The following is a 21,794-nucleotide window of genomic DNA, read 5'->3' as shown; positions in this document are numbered from 1 at the left end:
TTACTTCACTTAATAGAAAGAAAAAATGTCAGTTTGGGAATTTTTCTCCTCACAAAAATACAAAATTATGATGTGCAAGCTAAAAGAGTGCCACAATAACTCCCAATGTTTCAAAACTACAAGCTGCCAAGTGTAGGACGGCTACCTGAGCAGATAGCCTGACTAATTACCAGCTAATATTCACTTGGTGTTATTCTAGAAAGAACAGGAAAATGAAGAATAGTAATATTGCATGCAATATGCACTTAAAAATCACACGTCAATTTAGCAGGTTGCTAATCGTTATTATTAAATCACAATAAATAACGTTACTACTACTACAATATTTTTGCAACAGTAGAAACAAAAAGTTTTATTTTTATATTATTATGTAATGTAGAATTTGGATTAGAGCCATCATCTGATAGTGGCAATACATTTATTTTTACTGACAGTACATGAATGACTTTTAAAAAAAACTTTCAGAGGAATCGGTCTACCAGCTAGCTAGCTAAGTATCTAGCTAGCACTCAATCGACTAAGCTGTCGATTTTCAGCTGTTTATAATGGAACAACTGAAAGAATCATAGAATTTGAATGTATTCCACCTTTGAATATCAATACAAATCTAAACATAATAAAAAGGACTCAATTTGTTTAACCTAAACATCCAAATACATTTTCAGTTTCATCCTCGTTCAGTCATTGGTGAGTTTCCTCAACGTCATTCGCTATCAGCCAATGAGGGCGCTCACAGCAAAAACGTCACAGTGTTTACCCGGAAACGAGTGCCTGTGTTAAACTGTTATGTAGTTTAAGGATTTCCCGGAGTTTTTCACCGAGTAAAGCTGAATATTTTGGATAATTTTAGTTTAAATGAGTGACTCGATATGTATAGCGGGCTGTTACCCAAAGATTTAACGGAAGACGACCTCAGTCCAGAGGAGGAGGAGAAGGATGAACCAGAAAATGATGTTGTCGAGAATCTTTCTGCTGGAAATTTAAGCCATGGTGCTGAAAACTCAGTCTTTCCGGATGATTGTGAATCCACTCAGACTGGGAACGATGTCGACGATGATTCCAGGACATGCAGCATGCCTGGAATATCCGAGGAAATGTGGCAGGTAGGTCCCTATGACGAGCTGTACTCCTGTTTTTATTAAAGCTGCTGTGAATTAACTTTATTTGTGTGTTTGCTACAGAAATTTCAGGAGCTCCGGAAAAAGAAAGATGAAATTAAGACAACAAAGATCCCTGAAAGAAGAAAAAGAAGACGCAAAAAAGGTAAATAAACTCCATGATTACCTCAGCAAATTTAAAAACGACTTTATTAATTACCTTATTTTGTAATTAACAGAAAGAAAATGCGAGGAACCTACAGAGGACAGGTAAAATTTGTGCACCTCTTAAAGAATGTTATGTAGGCTGCAAATGAGTACTTTTTAATAAATTCTGCTTTAATTGTCAAACATAGAGTGGATATAGAATATTTTATCTCCTTTTTTGTTAAAATGTCAGAGTTTTGTGATATAAAATCATTAGATCTTGACAAAATATTTACTTCATTCTGAAGTTTGAACTGAAACAGTGACGTTTGTAAGAGGAAAATACTTAATTGGAGCATCTTTAGCTTCAGTTTCATTGTTCAGCATCATAACTTTTCTTTCACTTAACCTTGCAAAAGTTCTCCAAATCTATCAGATTGTGAGTCTCCTCTTGTCCTAAACCGTTTTGAGAATATTCCCACAGAGATTTCAAGGCAGATTTAGTTGTCAGCGCTTGCTGGGCCAATCCAAAACGTCCATTTTCCTTTGGGGTCTTTCATTGGTTGATCTGGATGTCTGACTGGAATCGGTTTTCTAGCAGACATATAAAAGGTTTGTGGCCAAACTTACTGATATTAACAGCTGTTTATGGTATCACTTTAACTAAAATCCCAGCTATCTGTTATACAACTACAGTGTGTCTTCAGTCAGAGGCTTTTTCAGTGAGACAGACTGCTACTGGAGATCCTTCCTGCCCACAACTAATCCTGTCCTAATAAGCAATTAATCAATAATTTCCTTTCTGATGATTAATACTTGTTGATGGTGAATTTTCTCTACAGAGACTTCATAATCCATTTTATTTATGGTTTCAGTTGTTTGTATTCTTTAATTTCTTTTTTATTTATTGTTTTGTTTGTTTTATTTTGCTTATTTAAAATGTCTTCCAGTTTCAGTGTTAAATGTTTTCTACAAAATTAAAGTTCATTAGTTTTCCAGATGATGAACTTACGTTGTTATGTCATTATATCCGTTGAACATGATTTATACATAATAAATAAATAATAGTTACTGGAACAATTTATCATCCAGTAAAATTAGTTTTTGTTACAGGCCTGGCCACAACAATCAGCAGCTACAACAACTTTTTAAAGAAACTTTGATAATATGAGTTGCAACAACATTTAATTTCCTTTTGGTATGAATAAAGTATATTTTTTAATTGAAATGATTTGAACAAAAGTAATCCCACAGCCCAATCCTTCCACCACCAACATCCCCTATAAGTTTGGTATTGTTTCGGTGATGTTCAGTGTTGTCATTATGCTAAGCTCAGGGATCTACCAGTCCATTTAGAGAGACAATGAGATGGTACCAAAAACAGATCCTTGAGGGACTCCACATGTAATCTTTCTTTGCTCAAATCTATATTTACCAAAGTTTACTAAGAAAGTAGTGAAATGTTCCTCTACCACCAAGCTGAATCTAAATAAATCCTGAGCATTATCTTGTTTTGTGTTTGGCTAATGAAATAATTATCCAAATGTTTTGAATGTTATGGAAATGCTGGAAAAAATGAGTCTGGAAAAGTATGAAATTGGCCTGGACAACATGGTTAAAGAATGTATCGTAAGTGTTTCATATCAGTTGATATTGATAATTACTGATTGGTTTTATGTTTTAAACATCTGAAATACTTCCAAACTGGAGGCGTGACCTTTGCTGTTTTATCCAGTTTTCACTCCGCAGCGTTGTTTTTCATTTTTAAGCAGTTTTGTGGCACAGTGGGGAAACTTGAAACTGCTGCTGCGGAATTTACTCAACAGGTTGTTGCTAGGTAACCAAAGAGTGAGTGAGTTGCTAGGTAACCAAAGAGTGAGTGAGTTAGTTGATTCCAACCACTTTGAGGTTCAGTGGTTCTGTTAATATTACATATATATATTTAATATTGAATATATTACCTATTGATACTGATCATGTGTCTATTGCAATATATATTTTTGATTTGTTGTCAGGCCTTAGTATGACATTTTGCATTTATAAAATCTAGCTTGTGATATATTTTTATGCCCTTGTTGGTAATTCATTTGAGATGCCAGAAGTGCCAAACATGTTTTGTTTTCTGGATTTTCTGGAGTAATGTTCCAGTAATTCTTTCATGACTGTTCTCATTTACTGCAACCGAACCAGGAAGGTTTATTTTAAATTATCCAACCCGCAGTTTGCCTTGCAGTGCTGTTTGTCCACATATATTTAAAATGTTCTGTTGTCAGGGAGCGACAGGACGGCCGGGAGAAGCACTGGAAGGAGCTGAAGCAGTATTTTGGTGTGAACGATCGATTTCAACCGCCTGCCTGCTCCAAGCCGCCTCCGAAGGTAACGAAGCCTCCCAACCTGTCCTCTGAGCTTTAATTCTGTCTCTATAGCCGCTGTTAGTAACACCTTTACATCCTTTGTGTCTCTGTGCTGCTGTGTCTTCTGATTGTCTCATACGATTTGACGTGTGGATTCTTTGTAATGACTCAACCTGACACAGAGAAGAATATTAGGGATTATGTTCTGTGACGTTTAGTGATAAGATTAGCCTTTCAGCTGCGCTTGAGATGAAAGTGTGATTTTTTTTCTAGGGAAGAAGAAGTCTGAATGTTAGCAGACAAAAGGAGTAGCTGTAACTGAAAATAATTTATTCCAACACTGGTTACTTCATTTTTCTAATATTATAACTGCACTCTGGTAATATTGTGACTTTATTCACATATCATTACAACTTTTTTCTCATATTACTATGACTTTACGCTCAAATTATGACTTTTTGTTGTACAACTTTACTCTTTTTACATTTTTATTCTTCTACTATAAGTTTATTCTGGTGCTGTTACATAACTTTTTTGTCATATTGCAACTTTATTCTCAAAATATTCAGACTTTTAGTCACACGATTTTATTCTGGTATTTTTATGACTATTTTCAAATTATTTTGACCTCTTTCCTCGTATTATTATGACTTCCCATATTATTTTGACTTTATTCTTGTAACATTACAACTTTTTTCTCGTAATGTTGCAACTCTATTCTTGTAATTTAATTACATTTTGTTTCTTAGCCCTAACACTGACCCAGAGAAAGCTAAGTTTTAATGGAAAAAACCAGCACAATATAAAGTATTGAACAAAGTTTAGGAATAAAACAAAATAATGTTCATATGAATAAAATAAAAATCAACACATCTACATAATACAGCGCTTTATAAAGCAGTTTGTATGGTGTATAAGCCACGTCAAAGTGTTGCCTCATTGTGATGTGGGATTTAATTCAGGATTTAGAAAATTCTTCACAAGCAAAAACCTGAAAAGTTAACTCACTTTTTGGTTGCCTAGCAACAACCTGCTGGGTAAGAACCAGTTTCAAGTTTCCTCCCAACTTTGGTTACCTAGCAACAACTTGTTGAGTAACTGGCACAGCAGCAGTTTAATGTTTCACTGCTGTCTTATGACTGCTTAAAAATAAACGACAACGTGAGAGGAAACCGTGAATAGAAGAGGAAAGGTCACATAAATAGTTTGGAAGTATTTAAAACAAAAAAACTAGTTAATAATCATTGATAACGACTGATGTGAAACGCTTATATTGAGATAGCTGCATTATCCAGCCCTAGTCTCTCATATAAATATCAGCCGATCACGATCAACCAAAATGAAGGAAATCTCAAACAGTTTAACGGTTTACCCCTAATATGTTTTCCAGGCTCTGTAGAAATGTCACGACTCATCCAATAGTCGCGACATTTGGATGTTGCGACTATTGGATGCTAAAATGCACTTAGCTCAAAAATGCTAAGTGCATTTTTAGCACTTAGCTCTAATAATATGAGAATAAAGACATAGTAATATAGTTATAAAATACAAGAATAGTCAAAGTATGAGAAAAAATTGAAATAACACAAGAATAGTCTTGATGATGATATAAGAATAAAATTGTGAGTAGCTTGAGCTAAATCTGGTGCTTCTTCATGTTTTTTGTACATTGTCCCTGTTTTACTAAACTATTTTTACTGCAAAGTGAAATAGTAGTTAGTAGTAGATTAAATATTACTACTAACTGGTTTTGAGTATCTTTAATGTGGAAATATTAATATTTACGACTGCGATCTGGTGTATTTTATTTACTTTGATGAAGATTTGGCCTCCTGGGGCCTGTCAGCGGCTCTGTGATGGAAATATGTAATTAAAGAATCACATTTATGATTGGTAATCTCCTGTAGCATTTCCAAGATTTCCTCACTAATATCCAATCAAAGAGGTTTTCATTTGTGAGGCGAAATCTACATATTTGTAGTAATGGCGATCATATTAAAAATACAGCCTTGGGGGAAATTTTCAAGTTACTTTGATTTATTTTTTTCTTCTCTCTCGCTCTCTGTCTGCTCGCATTTCAAATAAAAAAGAGAGAAAAAAAACTGAATTTTTATCCGCAGTCCGGCCTGGAAAAGAGCATGGAGGAGGCCGTCGCTGAAGGGGACATTGCAAAGGCGGAGGAGATGAGCGACAGACTCGCCAGTCGAGAGGTACGTTCAGCAGATAGATAAGCCATCTTTGGGCTGCGCCCGCTGTGACAAATCAAGCTAATGGATCCGTGGCCATTTTCTGCTGCAAAGACAGAGAGGAACAAAAACACACGCAGACATCCGCCGCTCAGTCCCGCAGCCCTTTTCCTATTGAGTTAATGGAAAGCCCTCCCCTTAGTTTTGAAGTGCTGCAGTGTCTAAAGGACTTTTGGCTCTGCTTTTTAATGAACGGCTGCATTTCTTTCAAGCCAACTGTTAAATCATTCTGCAGGTAAGAGTTTCATACCTTTGAAGTGTGCGTGTCCCTAAATGCACTGCCTGAAGTTTTACTGAGGCTGGCGTCAGAGATCGAGTGGCTTGGATGTAATTTAGCATAAAATGTAACACACACACACACACACACACACACACACACACACACAAACACACACACAGATATATACACACATGCATGTAAATTTGGTTTAAAAGACACAAAGCCATACAGTGCTGAGCTGCAACAAACTTCAGTGTCTTTGTTTTATGTTTTGTGTCGCTTGCAGCATCAAATGAGCTTCAATCAATAAAAAAACTAAATGTTGGCTCTGGTTTTATTGTTGGGCCAGAATTTCAGCTAAATCATTTGAATAATACTCAAAATTTTGCCTTCATGAAAATGTAAGAATATACTTCATATTTTCATCTTGTTTACTGCAAAATACAAAATCTTACCAAGTAATTTTGGTTTAGCTTCTAGAGAAAATATATTAGCACCCTTGAAATAAGGCAAACTAACTTAAAAGTAACTTTTTAGCAAGATATAGGAGTTTGTTTTAAATAAATATTTTCTTGATATTGATTAAAAAGTTGGCAGATAAATTAACTTATAAGATGAAATAAATGTCTTGTTACAAGTAAAATAATCTGCCAATGGAACTGGCACTTTTTCATCAATAAGATTTGGTAAGATTTTGTGTTTTTGCAGTGTTTGTTTATATGATAGTTGCCAGTTCAGAACGAATGAGGTAAGGCCGCTACTCATTGTTTTCCCCTTATTTTATTTTACAATAAATTGTATATAAATGTATTTATTGCAGTCCACAGAATAAATTGAAATACACTTTACAGTAAACTGTGAAATATATGAATAAATAACCACTGTAAACATGGCCATATTTATGGAGTATTCAGTGTTAAATATGATGAAACAGTAACAGTCCATTTCTGTTTCACTCATTGCTTAAGTTGGAGAATTCAACTTACAAGTAAACTGTATTTGTATTATTTTTGGGTTTGTCAACTTTAAAGCTTATTAAATTTAGACATAAACATTATTTAAACAACTAAGACAGGCAAACATCTTGGAAAAAGTTAATTTTTTTGTCTTGTGATCATAGAGATGTTTTGTGGGAAACGTGAAAAGACGGATCTAAATTTGGTCAGCAGACGTTTTCACCATGGAGGCCATTTTACCCAATATTTCTTTCTTTTTGCTGAATCGTGACATCTGACCAAACCCAGACTGAGGTTTGTAGGTGGACCAGAGTTTGATTAGCATTCACACCTCCCCCCCAAAAATGGACTTTCCAGTCAAACTGATTAAAGCATGGCTGGTGGGAAAGAATCTTCAGTTCTGTTTCTGTAGATCAGGGTATGATGTGTTGTTTTTAGAGATCTCTTAGCCTACTTCGTGTTGTCAGCCTGATACTATGCTGGGGCTGTTTTGCTGTTTCAGTAATTACTTGCAACTTCATTTCTTGGTCTATATTCGGCTAATGTTGAAAAAACACCATTTTAAACTGTGGTGTTTCCACGCGTGAAATTAAATTAAAATCACTCATGAATAAGCTTGTTCACGCGATAAATCATTACATCAACGGATGTAAACGGTTACATGACAAGCCAGTTTACCTGGAAGCGGCTACATATGGGGCATTTTGGGGAAGTTGCAGTTTTACAGAGGAGCCATGGCTTCAACACGTTGGGACGACAAACAGCTTTTAATGAACTGTGATGCTGTGAGAGCTCTGATGGAGCCAGAAAAACAACAAACCATCATCCTCCAACTACTTCCTGTCATCTTCTTTGTCCTTTCTGCCTGTAGTAACATCCAGTTGTTGATCACGTGACTTGTGCGGTGATAAAAAATGTTTCCAATGCACTTTGGTGACAGACATCTATTTTGATTTAAAAAAAATAACGTCAGGCACAAAAAGTTTTTATCAAAAATGAGTTTTTTCTAAATTGCCATGTTGCCATTAAGCGAATTCGTTTTTGTAATTTCAATTTGCGTAATTTTATGGATAATAGAAACACATTCATCTCTCATTTCTGCCCCAACATTTACTCCAGTCATATTAAGAGTCGGGCAGCATGAAGACCAAATAAAGCTTTGAAGAGGCCTAGTCAAAACCTGGACTTAAATCTGATTAAGATTCATGCTTGAAAACAAACCTGTGTGGCAAGTTATCTTTTTCAGATAATAAAATCCATTTAATGATCTCAAACATTAACACGTGACTGAAAAAAAAGCAAAAAACATGAAAGCATTTTAGATGTTTTGGATCCCAGGGGTGCACTTTCTTTTTCCTGTTCTAACCGGACTCAGAGCTCTTCCATCGTTTGGACCGGTGTTACCAACACGCTCCAGTTTTAATGGACATCGCTGCGTTCATTCCCCGTTTTTAACCAGCAGCAGATTGCTGGAGTTTAAAGGAAAGCTCTGCTGAGTGGCACCTGTGCTCTTCCCTCCTGAAAGCCTCTTACGGTGCTGCCGGGTTGGTTTTAGCCTGAGCTGAGGTTCTCCGCTCCTCGCCGCCCGGCGCCAGAACCGTGATGGGGCCTGACAGCAGTTTGGCAGCAGACACCCTTTGCTGAGCAGTGATAACTTCATTTCAGGGGAAACTGACTGTATTGGAGTCACCAAAACCAAAAGTGATGCAAAGTTTTGCATGTTTACTTTTACAGTCATTACAGGAATGTCCGAAGTTCTTGTCACATGGGCCAAAACTGTCGAGTCAAAAGTAATCGCAGGCCAAAAGAAGCAACATAAATCACACAAATGAAGTATCACGATTAAACTTTTTTTAGAAATAGATAATTATTGTAGATCCAAAAGTTGAAGGGGATTTTACAGCAGCTGTTGCAGATAAAATAAATAAAAACAGTATATTTCTGGCAGAAATTTAAAAATTTATTTCAGAAATTTATCTCAGAAATGTTCAAATATTTGACCTTTAGAATGTTTTAAACATTAAACATTTTCAACTTTTGAAACTCAAAATTTTTCAAGTTATTTTCTAGAAAATTTCTGAGATTACTCTCAAAATTTCTGGTTTGTTTTCTTGAAAGTTTCTTGAAAAGACTTTTGGAGCTCTAAAATTTCAACGTTTTTTCAAGAAAATGTTTTAGATTAATCTCAAAATTTCAGAGTTTCATTCACAAATTTTCCAGAAATTTCAAAGCTAATTTCTAGAAATCTTATGAAATTAGTCTCAAAATTTTAGATTTTCACATTTCTGACATTTGGAACTCCTAGATTTTCTAGATTAATCTTAAAATTAATTGTAGATTTTGCATGTGTGCTGTTTTTAAAGAAAAGCGTCTAGTTTTCCGTTCATTTTGGGCTTGATTGAACAAAATTATTTTCAGTAATAAATTTTGAAGTTAATTAACTTCAATAAAATAAAAGTCTTTACATTTTATTGGTTTTATTGGTAATAATTTTACCCTTTTTAAAAAATTAAAAGTCTCCATCTGCATCTTGGGATTACATTTGGATCATTTTTGAATTGCAGTTGAGGGCCGCACAAAATCAGTGGAAGTGCTACAAATGGCCCTCGCGCCGCATTTTGGACACCGCTGGTGTGTTACGTTCACCAGATCGATGATCTCGACTTCAAGGTTCAAACTGAGGCCTTCGTTTAAACCACAGAGGCTTAGATGATGTTTAATTTACAACGTTATTCTGTCAGGTTTTTTACTCTGAGAACAAGAAAAGGTTTTCTTTAAAATAAAAAAAATGTAAAATTTTTGCGACAGCTGTGAAGAAGTAAAGAGGCTCGTTTGTCCCTTTCAGGCATCGCTTTGTAAGGGAAACGCTGGGCGACAATGTTTCAGCGTATTTACATCCTCAATCTAACGGATTGGCTCTTATCTCCTCAAAGCAAAGGGAGAGCCGGCTGTCAGAATCGCGCGTTTACAGAAAGAAAACTGTTTGTCTCTGTTGTTTAGAGCTCCCGCAATTCGAATAATCACTTCCATTTGCTCCACTTTTCTGTTTTTCTATCTTAGCATGAAAATAATTTGATTGGGAGAAAATAAAACCTGTTGTGAATGCTCCAAACTAATTCTGAGATATGTGCTTCTCCGTCCGTCTTTGATGCGTCATTATTGGGATTCGAGGTGTTTTTTTTTTATTGTCATTTCAGCTTTTAAAGCCTCTTTGATTTTGGATTAATTCCTGCTTGTTAAAAGTGAAAGTATTAGCAGCTCCAAAGATGCAACAACCTCCATTTTTAAGGTAAATAAATAATAATAAAAACATTTTAAACAAAGCTTTAGCTAAGCTATTTATGGCATTTCTTTACAATCTGGAAATCCGGTTTTTCTTTTTCTACTTACTGGTTTTAGAGAAATGCTGCTTTTTTCATTCTAAGCAAAATTTAGTACTTTTATTAAATTAGTTTTAGTCATTTTTGCTGAACTTTATCAGGTATGAAACAGAAACGTTTAATATCGACTACAAGTCAGTGAAGGAATCTTTATTAATTTTGCTAATTTCTTCACTTTTTATTCAACAAAGAACATCAATAAATATGAATAAAAATAAACTCTATTACTGTGCGCAGGTTAGTGATACAAATCAATGGCCTCTAAGTGATAGGTGTCTTCAATAAGCCTGTTTCAAAATGTATAGACTATTTTATCACCATTTGTCATTACGTTGGTCCCCCAACTGATCGTGGATCGGTAGTCACAGATTTTTCTGAAAATTAAGACGCAGTGCTACTTGATACATGATTGGCTGGCGTTGGCAAACCAGCCAATCCAGCAGCTGCATTCCACTTTGCTTGTTGCTGATTGGCTGAATCCCTAAGAGCAGAGATAAGAAAGCTGTTAGCTTCTGCATTAGCGCTAAGGCAGTTTCCTCTGTGCGTATTTATGTATAAATAATTAAACATGCTATCACTCAGAGCACAAACATAGAATTAGACTGAATAGATCCGCCCTTATGGATTGGGAACATCTTCACTGATATTAATATTGGATCGGTCCATTTCCAATTAGAACTAGAGATGAACTGATCCGATACTGACAGTGTCCTGATCTATAAGGGCAGATCTATTCTGCCTGATTCTAAGCATTATTATTTATTTTACCTTATATTTTGAATTCCTAATTACATTTTCTGAACCTTTGGACAGAAGGTTTGTGTAGTTTATCTTTTACATGTTTGACCAAAATATTCAAACGATCATTTTTGTCACTTTCACACTGTTAAAACACTAAATGTTACCAAGTATTTTTTATCCATTTCCTAGTAAAAATATCTTAGTAAAGTTAAAATAAGACAAAACTTACTAATAAGTAACTTTTAAGCAAGATATACAGGAGCCTGGTTTAAGTGAATAATTCCTTAATATTGAAGAAAAAGTTCTGGTTCCACTTGGAGATTATTTCACTTATAACTTGGGGAAAATGTCTTGTTTTAAGATAAATAATCTGCCAAAAAAACAATAACTTTCTCATCAGTATTAAGAAATTATTCACTTAAAACCAGCTCTTATATTTTGTTGAAAAGTTACTTATAAGTTACTTTGTTTTATTTCAAGTGTTTATACTAGAAACTGGAACAAATATACTTGGTAAGATTTTATGTTTTAAAGTTTACATTGGATGTTTTACTCCTGATTTTACTGACTAAACAAATTGAAGTTGTTTTACATGTTTGATGAAGCTAGTGAAGCTATTTAAGTGCAGAGTTACCAAATAATTTTCTAATTAAGTAAATTTATGTTTGTGTTTAAGAAAAAGGCTTTAAATCAATTCTGACTTTTTTTAAAATTGGATCGGACGATGGCAAGCTTCAGGTATCGATATCAGAAGTGAAAAAAGTGGATCGATGCGTCTCTAGTTGTAAAAGTTCGAAAGGTTTGGATACGTTTGATATGCAACAAAATGCCACAACATCCCCAAAAACCCAGTTTGGCCTTTTTACTGGGTTCTGAATGGACCGTTTTCACCCAGATTAACCTGATTAGCCAAACCGTTTGAAAATTGCTCCCTTCCTAATAGGCTGCACAATAATTAGCCGTATGAATATGCATTAGCAGGAGCGGTTTCTGCGGCTGGTTATGGAGCGTCCCTCATTATGTCTGAGCTCATGATTCAATAGGCGGCTGAAAGGAAAAGCCCCGCTGTCCTTGAAATCTACCCTTTGGAAAGCTTCGCCTAAACGCCGCCGAACAAAGGTGCTGCCGCGTTTTGTCAGAGGAGACATGGTGGCTTAGTTAAAACAAAGAGCTGAACTAAGAGGGTTTCATGATATTTATATTATTTAACACCTTTTTTTTCTCACCACCTTCTGTTTGTAATCAAAAAAAATTAATGAGCGCAGCTTTTGTGGGAAGTGTTTTTTATCAGATTGAGCGTCTCCGCCCTGCGTCAGCCTGCTTCCTCCAGGCTACAGCGCAGAGTTTAGGCTAACTCTCCTTTTATTTATCACTGAATGAACTTATATTGTATCTCAGTGTGACTCACACTAAATGTTCGCCCCTTAATATTGAAATGGATTTTTGAAACGGGTGCTAAGCTTTTATCAAATGCCTGGGAATCTCATTTGGATTATTGTATTTCATTAATTACTTGATAGACAAAGCGTACTTTTCAATGTAGATTTTTGTGCTGTTTAATTAATTAGCATGTTTTCTCTTTTAATTAAAGCATTTTTTTTAAATTAAAGCCCACAGCAAAACACATATATAATTTGTTTGTAATTAGGCCTTAATTGGTGGTAGTGGAAGCTTAGCACCCTCGGTTTCTTTTTTTATGATTGCCATTTTATTGCCAGTCACTCATTAATTAAACTGTTTTTTTTTCTAATTAGCTTATGAAACTGTTGATGGCATATTATTCTAAGTGTGAGTTCAAAGCCTCCCTCCTCAGAAGGGGAGAGATAAGGGAACGGCACAAAGCAGGGAAACTTTTGGAGATTTTTTTGTTGTCTATTCCCTGAAGATGACATGACATGGAATCAGATTAACAGAAAGGAAGTGGAGTTACGCTCTCAGTCCCAGAGTGGCTCCTTTTTCCTTTTTTTTGTCATGTAATTCTGTTTGTTAAAGTGAAGGCAAGATTACAAAAACCTTCCCCAAAGAGGAACGATCAACTTTTGTGGGAATACAGCAACACAGAGGTGACGGATTCAGGATCTGAAGTTGAAATTGCTGCGATTTTTAGCTGCAATTATGAAATTATCATTAAGTTCTCAGGAGAATCTGTTTCAATGTATCTATTGCTGCTCAAACTAGTTAGTTCAAATCAAAATCAAGTTATTATTATTGAATTTTACTGGATGATAAATTGTTCCAGAAGTTATCGCGACAAACGGTTTGAGACCAATAATACAATGGTAATATTGTAAGATCACATTCTCAAATTTTAAATTTAAATGATCATTTAACACTGGAACTGGAAAACATTTTAAATATCCAAAATAAACAACAAGAACAATAAATAAAATAAATTATTATGTCTCTGTAAACAAAATTGAGACCAAACAAACTGAAAACTTTTATCATCCAGTTTTTGGTAGAAAGAGAAAATAAATGATGCAAATAGAAATGATTAATATTGTGTTTCTTTCATTCAATTAATTTATTTATTTCTTATTGTGACAGGCTAATAGGTGATTGTTTCTATTTTTTTGTTCTCTTTTTATTAGGTTCCAAATTAAAAAATAAAACAAAAAATATATAAAATTGAAAATGTATACTTCAACAAGAATAATAAAATCTTCTACATGTTTAAAATAAAAATAATAATGATGATTCTGTAAAATGTAAGCATTAACATATGCGCTAACAAACACGCTAGTCTAGCGCTAGCAGTAGAAATGACTCGTTGTTTTTGCCAAAGACAAAAAAAAAATTCCTTCAACTGGTAAAATCTGACACCACTTTATTTTTGTTCACATTTCATGAAAAAGGAAGTTGCACTCAGTGTCTTTTCCAGTGGTTTTTGGTGCAGCGCCCCCACAGGCCAGGAGGGGAACAGGCTTTTCAAAGGGTTTGTGTGGAAGTGAACCGCAGCAGCTGAAAACGTAACAAATGTTGCAACTTTAGTCCCCAGTCTCCACCGAGTCTACTGGACTATCAGGTGTGAAAACACGTACAGATTTCCAACATCCCAACCTTAGTCTGCAACCCGATCTGGGTGGTATTGATTGACCTCTTGGCCTTTTGACCCCCATCGTTGTTCCTGAAACACTGAAGCTTTCTCAGCTAAAAACACTTTTTTCTTCTTCTTCTTTTTCCCTCCATTCATCCTCACTCCAAAGAAATCATCCTGAAATAGCACCCAGGCTGCCTAATCTGATATTCATTCCTCTCTTATATAGCCCTGCTTTCCCAAAGTTGACTAAGGCCACATTATTTAGGCATTAAGGTGGTGTGATAAAGGAATTAGGCTGGTCATTAATCGTTTACACGTCAAATGCAGCGGAGCAGCTCGGGGAGGTGATTTAGTGAGGCAAAGCCATATAGCCTCTGCTAATCCACCTCTCACACGTTTTAATTGGAAGAGGCTTCCTGGATAGGAAATTTATGAATGGGTTTAAGGCCATTTCTTCCTTAAAGCCATCATTTATTTCATATTGTTAATAGGAGCTTTAACACTTCATCCACACGGAGACGCATTTTTTCCTCCGGTTCAGCCATTGTCTTTGTGTGCTTTTAATTGCTGCATAATGACGCAATAAAGTGTTAGACTCTGTCTCTTCTACATTTAAGCAGCGTCATTTCTTTGTGGCTCCATGTTTGAGTCCTCACTTGGATCTCCATGACGACCCGAACAGAAAACAGTGTTGACTTAACCCTCCTAGTGGCCTTAAGCCGCCGCTGCAGCGCCGCCATTGTGCATTGATTTTTTTGTTTTTCTTCAAATCTTCTAAAGGTCAGATAATTAATCCTCTGAATAAATCTTTTTTTTAAGGAGAGGCCACATAGGAGAGAAAGAGAAACGGCCATGATGGACAATTAATTGTATGTTAATATGTGATGGAGTGGGAAGAATTGCCGTTTAGGAGCCACATAAACAAAGAGCGCAGGAGGTTTCCTGTCTCTTCCTGCTTTGTACTTCCAGTGCGATTTCTCACCAGCCTCTGATGTGAAAGGATTTGGCACTAAGATGCACGCAGGAGAAAGAGGAGGAGGAAGGGGGGTGGGTAAAAAAAAAAGAAAAAAATCCTGAAAAGTGGATCAAAAAAGTAAATGAAAAATAATGTCATATTACTGAAAATATGAGAGGCTAATTTGTGCCGACTTTTTGCTAATTTCGTTCTCGGCGCAGAAAGAGGAGCCGTCACCTGCTCGGCGCCGCGGCGCTGACAGTGCCAGTGATCCATGAAATAAGCTGCCGCTGGCTTTGTTCAGATAAGAATGAACAAATCTGCACAATGTACTGCTCTCCGAATCTCATTTTCATACTTGCATGCAGGCTAAAAGAAATAAGCTGTTTGCAGGCTTGATTAATCAGACATTTGAGGGCTTTTTTTTGTCTCTTTGATCTGCTCTGTCTCCTAGGTAACTTGGTTGACATTAATGTTGAGCCGCAGTAAAGACAATCAGGGAGTGTAGACTAAAACTGATAAAATTAAAGACCTTTAAGCTTTAAATATAGCAGAGGGTATGCTGGGAATTTGAAGGGAAGTGGGGGGTTTAGCTTTGCTGCAGGAATGTAGCAGGAGGCGTTTTCCAGACCTGCAGGAGAGCTGGTTAATGTGGGTAATCCTGTGTAAAAACGCTCCGCGCAAATCTGCAAATAAAACCGTTTAGCATCACTTCTGTTTGATTTGCAACCGAAATGAGCAAATATCTTCTCATTTTTCACTTTATTCTTATTTTTTTCCCAGCTAAAGTGAATGATTTTGAGTCTTTGTTGTGTTTTTTAAATGCTTCAACTGTCCTAAAATCTTTAAATCATTAGAAAAAAGTTTGTTGTAAAAGGAGGAAGTTACCTTGTAAATAATCAAAGGCGCACACTGGACAAGATGGAAACGCATTTAAAACGTCTTTATTTTACATTGCAGCTAGAATAATATCAATACCGTTGTGATGGAGCATCAACTGATAACTGATAAATTCATTCATGTCGTCACATTATAGGAAAAAAATTAAGTTATTAAGAAATATTTAAAAAATATGTCAAACAAAAATGTTAAGAAGTAAAAATAAAAAAGATAAAAATGCAACGTTATATTGAATATCACAATTAATTACAAAATAATGAAAAAAAATCCCAAATGTTTATGGAAAAGAGTGAGAACAACAAATAAAAACAATTTTATTATAAAAAAAATTTAAAACACAACAGAAAAATGTCAGTAAGACGTGAAAGTAAAAATAAAAAGGATTGAAAAACTAATATTACATTGAATATCTTAATGAATTGCATCATTATGGGAAATCTTACAGGAACACTATAAATTATAGTGGTTCATATTTTTATCTATATATATATATATTATTTTTCTTAAAATTTAGATCTAAATATCTTCTATAAATTGTTCTCTTTTTTCCCACATAAAGTGACAACATATCCATTCATGTCAGCCAAACAGGAAAAGATGCCAGGCGACCAAATTTGGTCACATCATGTTGGTCAGTCTGGATTTCAGTCAAAATACCATTTTTATGGTCATTTGTTTGTTTTTATTTGATCCAGGAATCCTTCAGTTGCAGTTGGAGTTTATCAGCATTTTTTTTTTTCTAAATTAAGTCGATTTGACCCATTTAACCCCAACATTCCCCCATCAAGACGTTTTATCTGGAAATCTGCTGCATACAGTGGAGCCTTCGTCCCTTACGGAGGAGAAAAACACGATTCTGGGAGTTTAAAACGTATAAAATGGCAGAGAAGTGCAGAACTGTCACAGCCTGTGTGCTCCAGGTTATTCAGACGCGTTCAGAAATCTTGCAGTGACTGTATAGATGAATGCCTGCAGGGCCCAGCCGCAGCCCAGCACTTGCAGCCAGCCGAAGCCCTTATCTTAAATCCAAGCAAAGTACCATTAATCTTTTTGAAAGACCTTTATGGCTTTTAATGTATCCCAAATTAGAACATTTTACACCCTTGGTTCCTGAAATATGGTGATAAAAAGCCTTTAGAGTTTAATTTTTCCTGCCTGCTCGCTCTGACCTGCTTAATCCCAGCATGCATTAAGAGATATTTTAGTTTCAGTCTTTCTAATAAAGTTTATCCCACTTAATTATAATTGAAACATTTTTTTTTCCAGCAGGTCTTTTTTTTTTTTTCCACAGTGGTGGCACATTTCTTCATTACCTTAAGACTTGCTCTCCCCGCTGATTGTGCTCTGAATATTACAGAGAATTATCCGAAGGTTTGGTGAAATTGTTCCAAGTTGTTTATCAAAGTTCGCCTTTGCTCGAATAATAAACCTATCTCAGGAGTGAAAGCAGCGGCAGGATTTTTCCCCTTTGTTTCGGGGCTTCTGTGTGTCTGGGGTTACTGGGATTACTGCGCTTCACAATGCGCGCATGTCTTCCCTGGGATTTCAATGTTTGCCTCTTGCAGTCACGGTCATTCTCTTCATCTTCTGATTTCTGCTTCACTCCAAACACACAAAGTCGCAGACAAAAAAAAAGAAAAAGAAAAATGCTATTACGACTCTGGTGCAAAATCTGCAGAATGGTGGAGATTGTCTCTAATTATGGATTGTAGTTTTATTACATCATTTATTCTTGATTAATTGGGTTTGGGGTGGGATATGAGCTGCATCTCAAAGTATAAAAATGGCTCTTTTTGTTTTTGTATAACAATAGAACTCATAAACAATAAACATGTAAAAAATTTAGAATAGTCTCTGGTGACGAGTAAAATTATTATAGTTAACTAAAACTAACAAAATAAATGTAATTGAAAAAACATTTTAACTGAAATAAATAAAAATGATAACTGGGAAAAACTAAAACTAAATGGCCCTTATGGACCCACTGCAGGCTGAGATCCCGCCCCCTGCTGGAGGGCAAAATAACTCCTAGCTGAAGATGACTAGCGTTGGATTTAGCCGTCAAGTTATCAACTTAATGCATTAAATCTTAAATGTACAACTGATAAATGAAAGGAAAAGGGACGCAGTGCTTTGCTACTAATTGTCAACACTAGACAACAAGGTCAGGAAAAAGTTTTAATTAAGAAAAACAGTAGCGAGGTCGTGGGAAGTAGTTCAGCTATGCTAGCTTGACTTTTATAACATAACATGTAGATGTGCTGCAGAATTCAATGCGTTTCGTTTCAGGTAAAAAATAAAAAATTCGACCTAAACACCAACTCTGACAGATCATCAGTAGAGCAGCTGTTTAAATTAGTTAATCTAGCCCCGCTGTGTTAGCTTAGCTAGTAGTAGTGGTAGCTAATCTATCACAGCGATCACTTTTTAATAATCGCAAAATAAACATCAAGCCAAAAAAAAAAACTGTAACAGACTGAACGTTCTGTTCTTTACGTGGGAAATGTTTGGGTGTTTTTTGGTGTCGAATCCTGAAGCATAAAGTGGCGTTGTTGTTGGTTGCTATGGCAACGAATCTCTCTGCAGCGTAGCCGACGTAGAGACCGAGAAATACATGGTTTTGAGTTATTCTTCAACAGTTTTTCTGCGTTATTTTTCCCTTTGCTGTGCTCCACTAAATAAATAAATAGTAGCTTCATCTCCAGGTTTCATTTTGTCAACGGGATTGTTCCACCGCGGCGCCGCGGCTAAAAGAATCATGTTGTTGCTTTCCAGTGTTTCCAAATTTGCGGATGTTATTAATAATATGAAAAGTGTTCGTATCACGTGTTTATAAAACTAAAACATACTGAAATTCTAGATATTTTTATGTTCATGAATCAGTTTATTTATTAGCCTTTCAAACTGACGTGAAATTCATTTTTCCCCTACTCAAGCATTTCACATCAAGCAATATTCCATAATTTGATGTCAAATTACGATCACTAGTCTGCAAAATGCCAACAGCCACAGTTAATAGAAAACACCGGAGTCAGCTGATTATTCAACATTAATTGAATAAAGGTTCTGAAAATACTGCTGAGTATTCATAACCCAGTCAATGTATACATTTTCAATTCTGCACCTAAAAATTAAGCTAAGTATGAAAAACTAAAACTACTACTGGAACTAATTAAAACTAAACAATGTTTAACTAAAAACACTCTAAAAACTAATTAACACTAAATTAGACAAATAAAAAGTAAAAAAAAAGTCTTCTGCTCCATTTGGCTCTTTGAATTTAGTTTAGTTTAACTGAACTTCATTGTATAATTAACATGTTTTACTGACTAACTTTATTTAAATTACATCCACTGCTTTGCAAAAGTATTTCACATTACAGCCAACATGTTTGTTTTTTTGACAGACGAACACAAAGTAATGGTGAAGTGAAATGGCTTTCATTTTATTTTATTTGTTTATTTATACGGAAACCGATTCGTCGATCACACGTCTTTTCCGAACCATCCAGGTTATCAAACCGGCCGATCCGGTTCTGTTTATTATCACAATTAGCTTAAAGCGTCACCTGCGTAAGTCAATGAAACTGGTGTCAAGCATCAAAGCGTGGTGCTGGAAAAGTTTGAAAATCTACCTTGAAAATACTTGAAAAGTGCTTGAATTTTACTTTGGGAAAAGTTTACAAAGCTGATTTAGTGACTCTCTGACTCTCCTCATATCGTCCAATTGAGGGATAGTTTTGTGTTTACGTTGCTATTAAAGGTTTTCTGGTGATTTCTGGGAGGCGTTTCATAGAAACAGACTAATTTCCGTTTTTTTCTGTCCGTCTGTAAATAGATGGCTGTGCAAATCGCTCAGGCTGCTGATTGCCGTGACTTTGTGCATCGCAAACAGGAAGAGGAAGCGTTGAGGGCAGCGAGGAAGAGGAAGAGGCAGATCGCCTGGGGGTAAGACGTCCGCCTCGTGTCTCTGTGTTTATGTCTGCCGTCACGCCCCTCCCGCGGGTGGCGCTCTGGGTGAAAACGGCGCGGCGGAGCCACTTCTCTGTGGGTTTTTGATGCTTTTTGTTTTTGTTTTGCAGGTTTGAGGCGAAGCAACGATGGGAAACCAAAAGCAATATGGGCTTCATGTGATGAAAATGGAGGAAGAGGAGTTAATTTGATTAAAAAAGTGTTTTTTTTTCTTTTCATTCTTGTATGTTTTGAAGGCATTTCAGCAGCTGAATGTGAGGGGGAAATGTCAGGCAGTCGGCTGAGAGAAAACCAATCCAGAGTGAAGCAGAGAGAGGAAAATAATGAAGAAGCATTCAAATTAATTCCCAAGGCGCCCACTGGTGTCTGCATTGTGTTATTTTTCATTACATTTCAGTGATTTCAGCCTTTTTTCCCTTCCCTCCCCTTCAAATTAAATCTGGTGTACATTACTGGATGATGCGTTTATTTATTGCTGTAAAGTGGGTTAATCATGAAGGCGCTTCTTTCTTCTGCGCAGGAAGAGAAAGGGAAGATTAGAGCGCTAATGCAATGTACAGGATAATGTGCGATCGGATTTGGGAGCAGAAAATGAAATTTGGCTGCTGTAAACAGTTTGGAGCGGTCGCAAACTGCAAGTTTGAAACAGAGACTCTGCTGCTGGCCCGAGCCCAGCTGGGAGACGAGGCTTTGTCTCTGCGCCCGAAACAAGAGGCACACGCGTTCGTGTTTTTTTCCTGAAGCCTACACTTGCTGCTCATTGTGCGCTGAGCTCCTCTGCAGCATCGCTTAAACATAAAAATCCAAATTCCAGTTTCTGCAGCTTTGATCTGCTTGGATCTGCAGCGGAAACGCGCTGAAAGCTTCATTCAGGAAGTCTTAAGTCCAAACTACAACAACGTATTAGAGAAATCGGAGACAGAAAAAAATGGAGTAACATTTTTGCCAAAAAAACTCAGAAATTTCCTGGAAAAAAATCTTCTACTTTTCCAGAAAAAAAACAACTTTTAGTTTAATCTCAGAATTTTTTTCTCCATTTCAAAAGTTGACAGTTTTGAAATTTCCAACTTTTAAAAAATGTTTAAATTTTGAAATAAAGAAAACTTCAAATTTTCTAAAAAAAAATAAAAATCTGAGAATCTCAATATTTCTGTGCTTTTCTAGCTAACTTTCCACTTTAGGAGCTCTGAAAATTCATTGTTTTGTCTAGAAACTTTCTTAGTTTAACATTTTTTTGTTGCAATTTTTTTACTTTTCAAAAGGAGAAATTACAGATTTTTTTCTAGAAAATGTCTGAGACTTACCTCTAAATTTTTGAGTTTTGTCAAACAAATTTCCACTTTTGTAAATCAAATATTTTCTCGTTCTATCTAGAAAATTTTTGGAACCTCAAAATCTTTTGAAAAAAATTCTGAAATTAATTTCAAATTTTCCAAAACGTTTTTTAGCTAATTTTATTTTTTGTTTTTTCTAGAAAATTTCTGAGAATTTTTTTGATTATTTTCTTGCAAATATTTGACTTTTTAAGCCTAAATTTCAGAGTTTTTCTAGAAAATTTCAGAAATTACTAAAAAAATTTCAGATTTTTGGCAGAAAATTAATTAACATTTTTTTCTAACTCCTCTGTCCACAATATGCCATCATACCAAGCAGCAGGAAGAAAAGGGAAAAAATGCAAGAGAGATAATTGCTTTATTTGTAATGATGGGCTTTTTTCTCAAAACAGATGATTGCTTTGCTTCAAGGTAATGAGAATGAAATTAAATTTAGCCAAGTTGTTTGCGTTG

General features: G+C 35.6%; 1 protein-coding gene across 1 annotated transcript; it reads left to right on the top strand.

Annotated features, from left to right (window-relative positions):
• Positions 1 to 740: 740 nt before the first annotated feature.
• On the top strand, positions 741 to 20,462 carry fam204a (family with sequence similarity 204 member A). The gene is made up of 7 exons (XM_032554077.1): positions 741 to 1,103; positions 1,182 to 1,263; positions 1,337 to 1,367; positions 3,518 to 3,620; positions 5,719 to 5,808; positions 19,874 to 19,983; positions 20,118 to 20,462. Exons 1-7 carry the CDS (start codon positions 870 to 872, stop codon positions 20,167 to 20,169), a joined length of 702 nt encoding a protein of 233 aa, XP_032409968.1. The 5' UTR covers positions 741 to 869; the 3' UTR covers positions 20,170 to 20,462.
• The last annotated feature ends 1,332 nt before the right edge of the window (positions 20,463 to 21,794 follow it).

The sequence above is a fragment of the Xiphophorus hellerii genome, chromosome 22 (genome assembly GCF_003331165.1).
Source record: "Xiphophorus hellerii strain 12219 chromosome 22, Xiphophorus_hellerii-4.1, whole genome shotgun sequence".
In the NCBI taxonomy this organism is placed as follows: Eukaryota; Metazoa; Chordata; class Actinopteri; order Cyprinodontiformes; family Poeciliidae; genus Xiphophorus; species Xiphophorus hellerii.
This window is presented reverse-complemented; position numbering and strand designations above follow the sequence as displayed.

Bases quoted from the DNA above. Each gene is read 5' to 3' on its own strand.
- fam204a (XM_032554077.1), top strand. From the start codon at position 870: ATGTATAGCGGGCTGTTACCCAAAGATTTAACGGAAGACGACCTCAGT. The intron at 3,621-5,718 runs GTAACGAAGCCT...TTTTATCCGCAG, and splicing joins GCTCCAAGCCGCCTCCGAAG to TCCGGCCTGGAAAAGAGCAT. The intron at 5,809-19,873 runs GTACGTTCAGCA...GTCTGTAAATAG, and splicing joins ACAGACTCGCCAGTCGAGAG to ATGGCTGTGCAAATCGCTCA.